The sequence below is a fragment of the Leptonotus elevatus genome, chromosome 16 (assembly GCF_054856555.1).
Source record: "Leptonotus elevatus isolate MCC_2025b chromosome 16, RoL_Lele_1.0, whole genome shotgun sequence".
Taxonomy (NCBI): Eukaryota; Metazoa; Chordata; class Actinopteri; order Syngnathiformes; family Syngnathidae; genus Leptonotus; species Leptonotus elevatus.
Genome location: NC_141254.1, coordinates 3,408,880 through 3,422,510, shown reverse-complemented (window position 1 = coordinate 3,422,510; position 13,631 = coordinate 3,408,880). Strand labels below are relative to the sequence as shown.

The following is a 13,631-nucleotide window of genomic DNA, read 5'->3' as shown; positions in this document are numbered from 1 at the left end:
CGTTTTTAAAAAAATTAGCGCTTGGCAGTACTACAATTGATATTTTTGAAGAGATCCTCAATTATAATGTATTGTCCATTCTTGTCAACGGTTTGTTATAATAATTTAATCAAGATTTGTTTTGCCGTCAAGATGCTGGCACCCCTTGATACTCCATTGCCTGGTATGGAAAATACTTTTCCCACTCAGATCAGTTTTAATTAAGGAATTTGAGCCGCCTGTTTTAGTCCCACCTCTTAAAGCATTGCTATATCACATGCTAATGATTTCAGGTGTGAGATAATTTTACAGCTTTTAAATTTATTTGCGACATTTTACAGTCTTACAGTCATGAATGGGTTCATTGACAGCGCTCTGCGTGTTGCTAAGTGCAGTGTGAAAAGACCGTTGACAAGCCCAATCATTGTGTACAGTATGTGCTGCGAGGACACGATGCAGTGCCTTGGTGTGTTGTGTATCGAGGCGCAAGGTTGTCATGACGCAACACACCATCGTATTAAAAAAACAAAATAACAAAGTCAAACAATGGAAAAAGCCTCCCTGTTATTTTTTGCTGTGTTGCTTTACTGGCTATCCATATAAACGTATACTGTACTGTTATATTTGGCAACATTTTTAATCATGTTTGTCTGTTATGTTATTGGCAAATTTCAAGTACACTTTAGTGTCCTAATTTATGAGAATTCATTCATTTATAATTCATGCATGTGATCTTCATGACCTGACTGAAGTGTTTGTTTGTTTTTTATGTTCTATAAACTTACAGGACTTCAAATAGTCTATCATGATCCAGGGCTATTTCCTTTGCTGCCTTTTGGTTGTTTCATTTTATTTTGGCTACCCTGGGCAGTGAATTGCATACCACTTCAATCATATTTGAATCCATGTTTCATCAGACTTTCAAGTGCCAACCAGGAAGGACCCGACCTGCATGGACTCAGCTGTTCCCATTGTGACTGACAGCTGTGGCGTCTATGGCACCTTTTATGTTGACCTCATGGGAAATAAGCTCAAGACCTTCAACAGTCCCAGGCATTACCCCAAAATGCCTCATGGTCTGCCACAACAGCAAGGATTTGAGACCATTCAGATATTCACTCAGCCTAAGACCTCGCCCCTCACTAGTAGAGAGATGTTGCCATGGAAACAGTCCATAAGGCCTCAGCCCAAAATGGGTGTTTTGAGATCGTGGGAGAAGAGCCACATCAAGCAAGGTGAGTAGTGGTGAATTATATTATAATATTACGACTTTACACGTGGAGGAGTTCAAGTATCTTGGGCTCTTGTTCACGAGTGAGGGCAGGATGGAGCGGGAGATCGACAGGCGGATCGGTGCAGCGTCTGCAGTGATGCGGACTTTGTATCGGTCTCTTGTGGTGAAGAAGGAGCTGAGTCGAAAGGCGAAGCTCTTGATTTACCGGTCGATCTACATTCCTACCCTTACCTATGGTCACGAGCTGTTGGTCGTGACCGAAAGAACAAGATCCCGGATACAAGCGCTGAAATTAGTTTCCTCCGCAGGGTGTCTGGGCTCTCCCTTAGAGATAGGGTGAGAAGCTCGGTCATCTGGGAGAAACTCTGAGTAGAGCCGCTGCTCCTCCACGTTGAGAGGAGCCAGTTGAGGTGGCTCGGGCATCTGGTTTGGATGCCTCCTGGACGCCTCCCTGGAGAGGTGTTCCAGCATGTGCCACCGGCGGGAGGCCCCCGGGACGACCCAGGAGACGCTGGAGAGACTATGTCTCTCGGCTGGCCTGGGAACGCCTTGGGATCCCGCTGGAGGAGCTGGTTGAAGTTGCTGGGGAGAGGGAAGTCTGGGCTTCCCTGCTGAAGCTGCTGCCCCCGCGACCCGACCTCGGATAAGTGGTAGAAAATGGATGGATGGATATTACTACTTGGTTGATGTAATATTACGGAAGAGGATCAGGGCCAGTGAAGAGAAAAAAAAGATTGGCAGGATTCTGACTTTATTCTCAGAATTCTAACTTTAAAGTGAGGATTCTCACAATTCTGAGATTAAAGTCAGAATTCTCACTTTAAAGTCAGAATTCTGAGAATAAAGTGAGAATCCTGCCAAACCTTTTTTTCTCTTCACTGGCCCTAATCCTCTTCTGTACAATATTCATGTTTCCTTTTTGGTGAATGTCTATGAATGCTATCATTCAACAACTCTTTTCAACGCAATTTATTTTTAGGTCTCCACAAACTGATAAAACATGCTCACAAAAATCTGATAATTTAATCATATCTATGCTGTTTGTTTGAGTTTCCAGTGGTTTTAATTTAAATTCTATGAATAATTCTGCCTGAGTCATGACAATTGTTTTATTTTTCCCTGCAGAGTTACATGCAGTGAACAGTGTCCCCATAGTACAAATCAGGAACCAGGTTGCTCCATCTTCTGTCCAACAGAGATTCAGTCATGTCCCATCGGGTCAGCTCGGTATGTTTAAAAATTCAACCACTCATCACTGAGACCTCCATTTAGAATTGTCTTCTGATTTTGTAGCTGCTATTTCAACCTTTCTGTTGTATGTCTATACACTTTAAACATCCAGAGTATAATCAGTTTGCTGACAGTCCTCGAGTGCTGCATAATTCTGCGTCACTACACCTAATAGATGTGCGGCCACCACCTCATCTGTTTCACTTTGAGGAAGCTACAGACACGCACAGTGTGACCTCAGACGAAGGGTAAGACATGTAAGACATACACACAGGTTATATCAGAAGTAGTGATAGACTGATTATCCGCAAGTATTTAGGGCGGATATTCGGCATTTGAAAGATAAGTGCTGCAAACGTGCAGAGACTGGTTAGCTCTTGCTGAGTGGGACCACTACCCTATTTTCGTGCCCACTGACTGGCTACCTCCTTCAGCTATCTATCTATCTTCAGCTTCCCCCCCTGAGTGTCTGCCATGCACACAGCCTTGTTTGTGTGGTTCACTTAATTTGTTATGTAGCCTACATTGCTGTAAAATAACTGTTGACTGAACATTGAGTGATGGAGAGGAAAACAATGTCAAATTTCCTTTCAATTTATTAGGGTAGGTTTTCTCATACATTTTAGCACAAATTCTGAAAGATGTTTCAAGAAAGCCTACTCCTCGATTGTGCAGGATTCTTGGATTAAGCACTCTCAACTGCAGTACTCTCAGTAGTGAGGAGTGTTCAATGGCATAAAATGCCCGGAGAACCTCCCTCTGTCCCAATAAATGGTTATATTAAAAAAAAAACACCAAAAAAAAACCCTCCCAGTAAGCAAATATGAACTCGCACTTGGAACAGTTACTTCAATGAATCCTTTAGTGGTCCACATCTGGCATCCACAACGTGGGCCACATAAAACCCATATCTAAGCCATAGCTGTCGCCCTACGCTGGGCTAGACTACTAGTGCCGGATATCAGCCTTAGACGGAAGCAAAGCTTCGTTCCTCAAACAAATCTCGTACACACAGAAGGATTTCAAGACTTGCGTGTGTCCAAAAGAAGACGCTGAGGACGTTTAACGGCTGTAATGTATATGCCAAGTCTGGAGTGCCGCTGTAGCGCAGCTACAGGGAGTTAACGAAAAGCGTAGAGGAAGAATCAGTGAAGAAGACAGACACTTTAAAAAATTTTTAACTTTATTGCAATCTACAGAACAAACATGGCTTTGCATGTATCAAAACATGAAAAAGACGAACACAGGAGAAGTGACAATCACGGGTGATTTAAGTACACCATTTCTTGAACATGGGAATAAAGAAGCAAAAAATGTTGCTGCAAAAGCATAAGCAAGCTAAGGAGGCTGCGCTAAATGACTACGACATGGCTTTCCGCCATTGTTGACAGACTGACGGTTTGCGCGAAGTCATGTGAGAATTGGCGCATACGTCATCAATCTGCGACAATGCGTAGTCATCGTCGTCAAATATAGCAGTGTGGCACATGAATGCAGTGGCTTAGTTCAGGTTGAATTAAGGCTGATGTCCGGCACCAGTTGTCCGGCCCAGCTATGGCTTAGATATGTCACGGTGGGGTGGAGGACCCAAATGCAGGGAAGCATGTAATACTGAACACAATTTATTTAACAAAAACACTAACAGGGGAATTGGGTAAAACTCTAAATAAACAAAACCAACAAAGTTATGAAAATACCAAAAATCAAAGTAACAACAAAACACAAGAGTGGTGACAGCGACAATGATCCAACCCAGACTGAACGAAACCTGAAAACTAAATACAAGCCAACTAATGAGACAACGAGAGACACAAGTGGCTGGGGGAGATGATTGGACGACAAAGGAACAGGATGACGAGTACAGGTGCAAACAACCCAACCAGCAAGACAGGCAGGACACAAAGCCAAAACAACAAACCCAAGCATGACAGACACAAATCACAACAGTACCCCTCCCTCAAGGGACGGATCCCAGACGTCCAAAACAAAAGTCAAACATGGCAGTGGGGCCAGGAAGAGAGCACAGGCGAAGAGGCCAGGGGCTGCAGCGGCACAGGCGACGAGACCAGCGGCATGACGCGCGGCGCTGGAACGGGAACTGGTGGCGGCCGCAGCACGCGCGCCGCTGGAACGGGAACTGGTACCTGCCTCTTGCGCTGCTGGGTTTGTTTTTGGTTGGATCACTCTGTCACGGTGGGGTGGAGGACCCAAATGCAGGGAAGCATGTAATACTGAACACAATTTATTTAACAAAAACACTAACAGGGGAACTGGGTAAAACTCTAAATAAACAAAACCAACAAAGTTATGAAAAGACCAAAAATCTAAGTAACAACAAAACACAAAAGTGGTGACAGCGACAATGATCCAACCCAGACTGAACGAAACCTGGAAACTAAATACAAGCTAACTGACGAGACGAGAGACACCTGGACAAGACACAAGTGGCTGGGAGAGATGATTGGATGACAAGGGAACAACAGGATGACGAGTATAGGTGCAAACAACCCAACCAGCAAGACAGGACATAAAGCCAAAACAACAAACCCAAACATGACAGACACAAATCACAACAAGATATGGGCCTTATGTGGCCTTATGTGGCCCATTTGTGGATGCCAGATGTGGGTCACATATTGGAGGTTTATCCGCATATTCTGAAGATTTATTTTATTTTATTTATTTATTTTTTGATATCATGTTTCTTTTTGCCCGATGCATTTCAATGGGCCTCATTTATTCACGTATTTTTGGTATTCGCCGGCCGCCACATATTTTGTCCATATTTAAAATGCCATTTTTGTTATACCTTATGTTAGGTGCATGGTCCTATTTGGCCCCTCAGGAGCACTGATGAAAAACGTGGCCCCCTTCTTTCATCATTTCAATTGCTTATATTTACAGTAAAGTAAATATACATTTTTAGACCAATCGGAGGTTAGACTGCCAATGAAGGTGCTTTCAAAGGCTCACGGGTATTTACAATAACTACATGAAACCATAACTTCTGTTTTTACTTCTATTTCTAATTAGCAAGCTAACGCGAGCTCCCTCCTACACATTTACTGGTAAATAATCCCTATATTGTGTCTTAACTAGTGCTGAAAGGTTTGTACAAACACTGAGCACACTTTATTATTTTGAGGAGCTAATTATAAAGAGGAACAGCAATGTTTGGCATCGGTTTCTATAACACTAAAAGAAAAGGGGCCTTGTTTCACAATCTTCTCAGATCCAGTCGCTCCACCAAGCTAACAATGGATCTGGGCTCTCTCCAGTCAGTCTGTGATACATCAGGCAGCCATCTACAGTCAGGATCTACCACCACCAACATGAACTACCCTTCCTACAGCCCGCTATCCGCTACATTGTCCAGCAGAGCTCTGGATGAAGAACAGGATGGCACACTGACTGCACAGGAAGCCACTTGGTATCTGGAGCTGAATCCCAAACTCGAGAAATCTAGGTATAAATACAATAATGTGAAGAAGAAAAAAAAGAAGCACTTTATCAAAATGGCTGACCCACAATATAACCTTTTATTCATTGATTCTACTTTTATTTCAAATAAAACAATGTCAATAGCTGACCAAGTTATCATTCTCTCAGCAGTGGCATGGAGCATAACAGTGAGCTCAACCCTTCGGTTCAGATGGCCCCTGACACTTCCTCTGAGGCCCCGGCGATTGGATTGCGCCGTGTTCGCCTTCAAAGTTCACCTTCCTCCTGTTACAGTGACTGGGACAGCTCCCTATGGAACACCTGGAGCTCGATCACGGATGAAAACTTTGCAAGTGCCCGCACAAGCCTTATCAGCTCCGTAGACAGCTGCTACACTAATGCCAGTAGCAACTTTGCCCACTTTCTGACAACGGAATCTGTTTCTGGAGCTTCTTTGTCAGGTAAGCAGAGAAAGAATCCTACTAAATTTATGTTGTTGCAAAAACATTGCCAATGCCTATGTCAATGGTCCCAAATCTTTTTTCTGGCTCAAACAAGTACTGAAATTTTCGGGCTGTAAGTTGCACTTTTTTTCATAGTTTGGCTTGGCTGGTCCTGCAATTTATACTCGGGTGCGACTTGTATTGTATATATTAAAATTAGAGCTTGGACTCCCCATTCCCCAATCATGATGATGGCAGTGAATGAAATCCGGTTGTATTCAAAACTTCAGCTTCTCACTTCTTCTTAGTTTAAAATAGCTTACTTTAACTAGAAAAAGTGCAATTTCTGCAGAAATTGCGTGGGAATGCTGAATGCTAATAAAAGCTGAATGCATGTGGAATGCTTGTGAAATGCTTATAAAGTAAATTAAAAGATAAATGACAAATTATTAATTATAATTGGATGATAAATTTAAAAAAGAAAAGAAAACTGCATTAACGCAAAGGAGCTTCAAGGGTGAATCGATCCCCGCGACCTCCTGGTCACTGGACAATGCACTTTACCAACTGCGCCACTGAGCAGTATCAGACACCTGGCAATGATGATCAGTTGTTTGTATGAAAGTGGGCGCGGCAAGTGGGACTTAGGAAAAGTTCAATGTCAGTCCTATTGAAAATGAATGGGGAAAGGTTGATATATAATGTTAAATTGTGAAAATACTGTAAGTAATGTGGAATCAGATGATATATACTCCGGGATGAATGAATTTTTGAACCAAGTTTAAATTTGAACGGTGTACTTCGGAAGAATTATGTGGGAGTTATTGCATGGCAAAAAAGTGTGAAGAATAAAATCACAACAACATATGTGGGAATGCTAAAAGACTTCCCACGACTAGAATCCTGCATCGCATTGTGGCCGAAGGGAGAATTATTGGTTGGTTTTTGCACCTTTTGGTGCTGTAAATAGTAAATCCCCGTTGTGGCGGATGCCGCATGCCAAACTAGCAAGCTACCTGAGGGTGGCGGTCCCCTTTGCTGGTTGCCATGAGAGACTGTGCCAAACTAACGACATGTGTCACACACTAGTTAGCAACTTGCCATGAATGCTTGTTCTTGTTCTGTTTCTTCTTCTTCTTCTGTTTTTCTTCTTCATTCTGCCTTTGGCCACAATGCAACAATGCCTAAATAATGTTGTAATCTTAATTTACTCACACGTTGACTTCTGGCCTGTTTAATTCAACCCAAAATTTGAATGGTATATACTACATGTGGATACACAGGTTTATTGTACCGTCTGCCATCTGATGGAAGAGCATTCATTGTTCTCCCTATACTTCGTTCATGGATAGACGAACAAAGATACATTTGTAATTAATAAATTTTCTGAGAAATTAAGTGAAATAGGATAATTTCCCTCGGCACTCCTGATGATCTCCCACGACATGGCACTGCTCTGGTTGGGAATCTCTAGCGTAGACCGTATTTTAATGAGCCTTTGAGGGCGCAGTCAGACAAGGGTCTTATTTATTATCAGGATAAACACTTAATGTCAATGTAAGCACATTTTTGGAATACAGTCCAAGACCTTTTATAAATATTTGATTTGTAGGATTATGTTTAGTTATAACATTGATCATTATTTCATTATACAATTATTGTGTATTGTAACATTGTTATTTTATTCACTAATTGCTTGGGAGCAATCACACATTTCTATAGCCTTGTGGTTTTGCTTTCAATATTTATTTTTAACATCAAATAGTCTTGCTGCCCTAGTTCATCTGCAAAAATAGAAAATAAAAAAAAGCCCTGCGCTGACATATTTTAAGACAGCTGTTCTTTGTTACGGCTTCACAATTAAATCATGACTAGCCTAAGGTGGGGTTCTTAATGTTCATTGCTCAAGACCATTACCAGAACAGTAAGATAAAATGTCAACCATGACAGGAAGTGCTGAAAGTAAAATCAAATAGTCTAACAGAAATATTTTTACATATGTTATGCTTTTATCTGACTTGTAACTTTATGTTAACATAATTCAGTATCTCAATTGTGTAAGGCAAAGCAAATAATTGCTGTACTCAACATCAGACACCAGTGGTCTATCATCCACAGCCATTCGCCAAACATCTGACTGAATGAAGGCTGCTCCACTGTTGCAACCATTTGATTTTAGTATGCACTTTTGTATTCATCCACTAGATGGGGTCCTTACTTTAAAAATAATCCCAATTTAGCTTTCCCATTGGATAGCAAATGTTTCTGTCGTTTTTTGTAGGTTAGCGCTTTTTAGGTGTGTGTGTGTGTGTGTGTGTGTGTGTGTGTGTGTGTGTGTGTGTGTGTGTGTGTGTGTGTGTGTGTGTGTGTGTGTGTGTGTGTGTGTGTGTGTGTGTGTGTGTGTGTGTGTGTGTGTGTGTGTGTGTGTGTGTGTGTGTGTGTGTGTGTGTGTGTGTGTGTGTGTGTGTGTGTGTGCGTGCGTGTGCATACCAAGTCTAAGTAGCAGAGTATGTGCAAGTCAATAGACAAGTCTAACCTTAAAGTTGCAAACCAGCCCTATGGGTTTCTTAGATTAAAATTGATAAAAATTGTAATCGTCCTGAATGACAAAAATATTTTGCAGATTTTTTTGGCCATATCGCCCAGCTCTAGTGCCCAAAGCACTTTACAATGTCTCGCATACACACACACACACACACACACACACACACCTCTCACATATCTCTGTGTCTCCTGATGACAACAGTCCAAAGGATGCTCTTTTTAATTGTATCCTTGACATTAAATTATGGATGGCAGAAAACTTCCTCCAGCTTAACCGGGACAAGACTAAATTAATTAACTATCAGTCTAGAGGCCCAGAGTGAGAAAGTCTTAACTAAAATATGTGCAATGTCCTCAGGTCAAAAACCTGGGTGTTATTTGGGACTCTGAGCTCACTTTTATTCCACATATGAAAAATGTAACAAAAATACGTTTTTATCACTTGAAGAACATCGCCAGAGTCCGACCCTTTCTCTCTCGGCCCAACATAGAGACGCTAATGCATGCTTTTATTACTAACCAAATTGATCACTGCAATGCCCTGCTTTCCGGTCTTCATAAAAATAACATTTCACACCTACAATTACTGCAGAATTCGGCAGCACGTGTTGGAAGACGAGAGCATATTACAGCAATTTTAAAATATTTGCATTGGCTTTTAAGAAGCTTTTAAGTTTTTCGGTAAGGTAATCTTATTGGTTTATAAGAGTCTTAATGGTCTTGGGCCTTCATATCTTTCAGAACTCCTTTTACCTTATGAACCCTCGCGAGTCCCAAGATCCTCCGACACCGGCCTTTTAATTATTCCAAGAGTCAGGACACACACATACGGGGAGGCATCGTTCCAGGTTTACGGCCCCCGTCTGTGGAGTAGCCTGCCGGAGAACCTCAGGGCTGCAGAGAATGTTCACGTTTTTAAGAACACACCTTTTTAATGTGGCTTGTACTTTTTATTTTATGAATAAGTACATACAATAAAAAGTACAAGCCACATTAAAAAGGTGTTATTTATCTTGGCTTTTATTCTTATGTTAAACTAAATAATCTCATGTATCCTGTTTTTAGATGCTTGGGTCTTTTATTATTTATGTTTTGAACATGTAGCAATTTACATTATTATTCCCCTCTTCTTTTTATTCTTTCAGTAATTAATTTGATATTTTTAGCTTGGGTCTTATGTTCTTAAAAAATGTTTTAGCCTGGTAATTTTACTTTTCCAGTGTTTCCTCTGAGGGAGCCCTCTGCAGCAGAAGCTGGGGTTGGGTCTGCAGCCGCAGCATTTGGCCCCTTTCCTGGTGCAGAGGGCTCCCTGAGATGTTTTTCGTTGCTAGGTTAACCTGTGCTGAGCCTTAGATCATCTGTTTTGTTTTGAATGTTTGTTTATGCACTTTATTTTTTTTGTGGGGGGAATTTGTTTTTAAACTATGTAAAGGACTTTGATTAGCATTTTTTTCGGGTATGAAAAGTGCTATAAAAATAAAGATTGATTGATTGTAAGACTTTACAATCCCAGCCAGGAGCACGGGCTAACTTCCCCCTTACCTGCACTCTAAAAAGAGATGGGTCAAAAATAACCCAACTATGGGTCAAAAATGGACTGATCCTCTACTTGAGTCAATTTGACCCTACTCTGAGTCAAGAAATTGGTCTTTTAGTGTAAAAAAACTCATAAATCTTGGTCAGATCCTTTACTTGGGTAAAAAAATTGGGTTATTTTGTATAAAACAACCCAGAAAGTTGGGTCAAATTGACCCATAAAGTGGATCGGTCCATTTTTTATCCATAGTTGGGTTACTTTTGACCCAACTGTTTTAGAGTGTGAAAACAGTGCTATACCTAATGATATCAAATGGAAGAGACACATGACAGAGATGTTGTAAGGCAAAAGACATGCTGCCATTTTGTACGTTCGAAAATTAATTGTGTAAATTATAGGCTGCTGTCCATGTTGTGTATTGTATTGTATGCTGCACTCCAAAAACAGTTGGGTAAAAAAATAACCCAACTATGGGTAAAAAATGGACCGATCCTCTACTTGGGTCAATTTGATCCAACTTTAAGTCAAGGGTGTTTTAGTGTAAAACAACTATTGGTCAGATCCTTTACTTGGGTAAAAAAAAAAAAAGAAGTCATTTAGTATAAAAAAAACCCAGTCAGATTGACCCATAAAGTGGATCGGTCCATTTTTTATCCATAATTGGGTTACTTTTGACCAACTGTTTTTAGAGTGTGCATAATCCCTTATTCTCACAACTACTGTCAATGCACGTCAACATACTCTCCCCTTATGTGTTTAGATTTTTCTCCACCAGCTTCCCCTCTCAGCAACCTGTATCCATCATTTTGTGCTGAGGGCAACACACTCGGAGAGCTGGACCCTGTTCCTGCGTGGGACTGGAGCATGAACTGGATGGACGAAATGGAGGCCCAGTACAGAGCCCACTATTCTGGCAGAAATATAAAACCATTTAATACTTAAAACAATTCTCCCAGGTTTGTCCCAACTACTCAACGTCAAAGCAGTTAGACACAGTTTTGTCTTCACAGCCCTGGAACATGTAAAACCCTCAAATATTTGAGGATTTCCAAGAATATGTGAATATCCAGGTTTAACGTCTGACTACATTGGTTTTTGTTGTTGTTTTCGTCCGATCTGTGCAATGGTTTCCTCAGGTCACATTATAGAAGTCCAACTACTGTATATGTTATCCTGCAAATGACTTCTATTGCGTTATTCTTTTCCCTTCACTGTATTGCTGTCACTCATAATGAGAAACCTTCCTTGCAATGTTTTCACCTGCTATGTTTTGAAAAAGACACAAAGCCTGTGAGATAACTCATTAAGCACAAGAAATACCAGGTGAGCTTTTCTCACAGCAGATGTTTGCTGATTTTAATGTTTGCTGCAGGATTTTCTAAGAGCTGACAGCCCATCAAGTAGCGTGTTGCCTCTAATTATTATTTTTTTTACTTGCACACTCACAAATGATTTTGTTAGTATAAATATGAAAGGGATTTGGGGCCTCATTAAAAAAATCGGACTTTGGGCCCCTCCAAGTCAATGCCACAAATTGAAATGCTATTTTTAGGGCCCCTGTCAGTCAGGTGCTGTCATCACTCCCAACCACCACCATCAACTATATTATGGCAGCCTTGTAAATCTCGACGTAGTTATTTAAAGACGTGTGAACATGTATCAGAGGTTTTTTTCTTGCTTATCAATTTCTTATTTATGGAAGCGTAGAACTGTCAATGTGTAGTAAACATTTTTGACTGCTGAGTATGTACAACTAGGGTTGTCAGGCGATTAAAATTTTCAATCACAATTAATCACACATTTTATATGTTCTAAAGGTACAATAAAATGTGCAATAAAATATTTGTATATAAGTTTCATACTAGTTTCATAATTCATAAAATTTAGTTAAAATTAAAAAGATGTACTGTACGTAAAAACGAGTGTGATATAGATTTGTGTTGAGGTCATTTTTCTGCCACTAGGTGACATAATTACATTCTGGAACTCGATTTGCCACCTCTGATTGCATTTGTAAGATGGTGACAGCTCAGCATTTTTCTTTTCATATTAAGAACTATCTAACTAACTATCTATCCTAAACTTGAATTAACTTGTGATAGCAGATGGTTACGTTAAAGGTTGCACAGGTTGTGTTTGAGCAATAAACATTGCTACATGCATTAAAGTAAAGCATTGAATTCAGAATATTTGTTCATGCCAAACTATTGGGGACTTTTTTTTCATTTTAAATTGTAAAAAGTATTTAACTGATTAGAAAAAGAAGAGGATGAGTATGTGCAGTGGATAATTTTTTGTGAAGACGTCCTCATAACATTAAATGTCGAAAAAATTAACACATAACAGGTGCTCTTTAAATTTTGCGGGCAAAAAATATTAATAAAAAGCCTTTTTAATTTAGTGATTAATCGTGATTAATCAAAGTTCAAAGATGTGATTAATCTGATTTAAAAATTTAATCGTTTGACAGCTCTAAATATTTTCAAATGTATTTGCAAGTATGCATATTTAAATACGCTCAAACGTACTCGCCAGTCAAAAATGTTTACTCCACATTGGCACTTCTATGCTTCCGTACTTATTACAAGATTTTTAAATATTAATGATTTGCCTTTATATGCACACTATAGTTGTAGTGTTAGAATAGTAGAAAATATATGTTTCAATGTGTTTGTATTTGCATTTCATTTAACTAATCTAAGATCAAATATGCCTAAATATTTTGTAATTTTTAACAGATTAAGTTTGTTGGAATGAAATCTTGTTCGCTTATTTTTTTTTTTTTTGGCATTTCAAATGTTCTTGACATCCAAAATAAAATGTGAAATAAATGTAATTTCCATGCAAGTGTGTCACAGTGTGTGTGTTTGCATGCTAATTTTACAAGTATGGCTTTTACAGTGTGAGAGTCCCCCATCCGAAGGCAGCGGGAGGCTACCCTCTCGTTCACCGGGGTAAACCCCAATGTACAGGCGCCTAGCCGAGGGGGCAATGAGTATGCCCACACCTGCTCTGCGCCTCTCACCGTGGGCAACTCCAGAGTGGAAGAGAGTCCAGCCTCTTGGAATTGGTACCAGAATCCAAGCTGTGTGTGGAGGCGAGTCCGACTATATCTAGTCAGAACTAGTCAGAACTCCCTGCCAGAGAGGTGACATTCCATGTCCCCAGAGCTAGCTTCAGTAGCCGGGCGTCGGACCGCCAAGGCCCACGCCTTTGGCTGCCA

The 13,631-nt window shown here is 40.4% G+C and overlaps 1 protein-coding gene across 8 annotated transcripts in view; it reads left to right on the top strand.

Annotated features, from left to right (window-relative positions):
- Positions 1 to 13,255, top strand: part of robo4 (roundabout, axon guidance receptor, homolog 4 (Drosophila)) — a 44,253-nt gene extending 30,998 nt beyond the window's left edge. For 4 of the 8 annotated variants that reach the window (XM_086057723.1, XM_086057721.1, XM_086057724.1 and 1 more), the window contains 6 exons: positions 897 to 1,214; positions 2,339 to 2,440; positions 2,556 to 2,691; positions 5,676 to 5,909; positions 6,053 to 6,345; positions 11,169 to 13,255. In XM_086057723.1, the coding sequence (XP_085913849.1) occupies positions 897 to 1,214; positions 2,339 to 2,440; positions 2,556 to 2,691; positions 5,676 to 5,909; positions 6,053 to 6,345; positions 11,169 to 11,350 (1,265 nt within the window). In that variant the 3' untranslated portion in view covers positions 11,351 to 13,255. Of the gene's footprint in view, positions 1 to 896; positions 1,215 to 2,338; positions 2,441 to 2,555; positions 2,692 to 5,650; positions 5,910 to 6,052; positions 6,346 to 11,168 lie in introns of those variants that run through there. The other 4 variants (XM_086057728.1, XM_086057722.1, XR_015090384.1 and 1 more) reach the window with 3 other exon arrangements.
- The last annotated feature ends 376 nt before the right edge of the window (positions 13,256 to 13,631 follow it).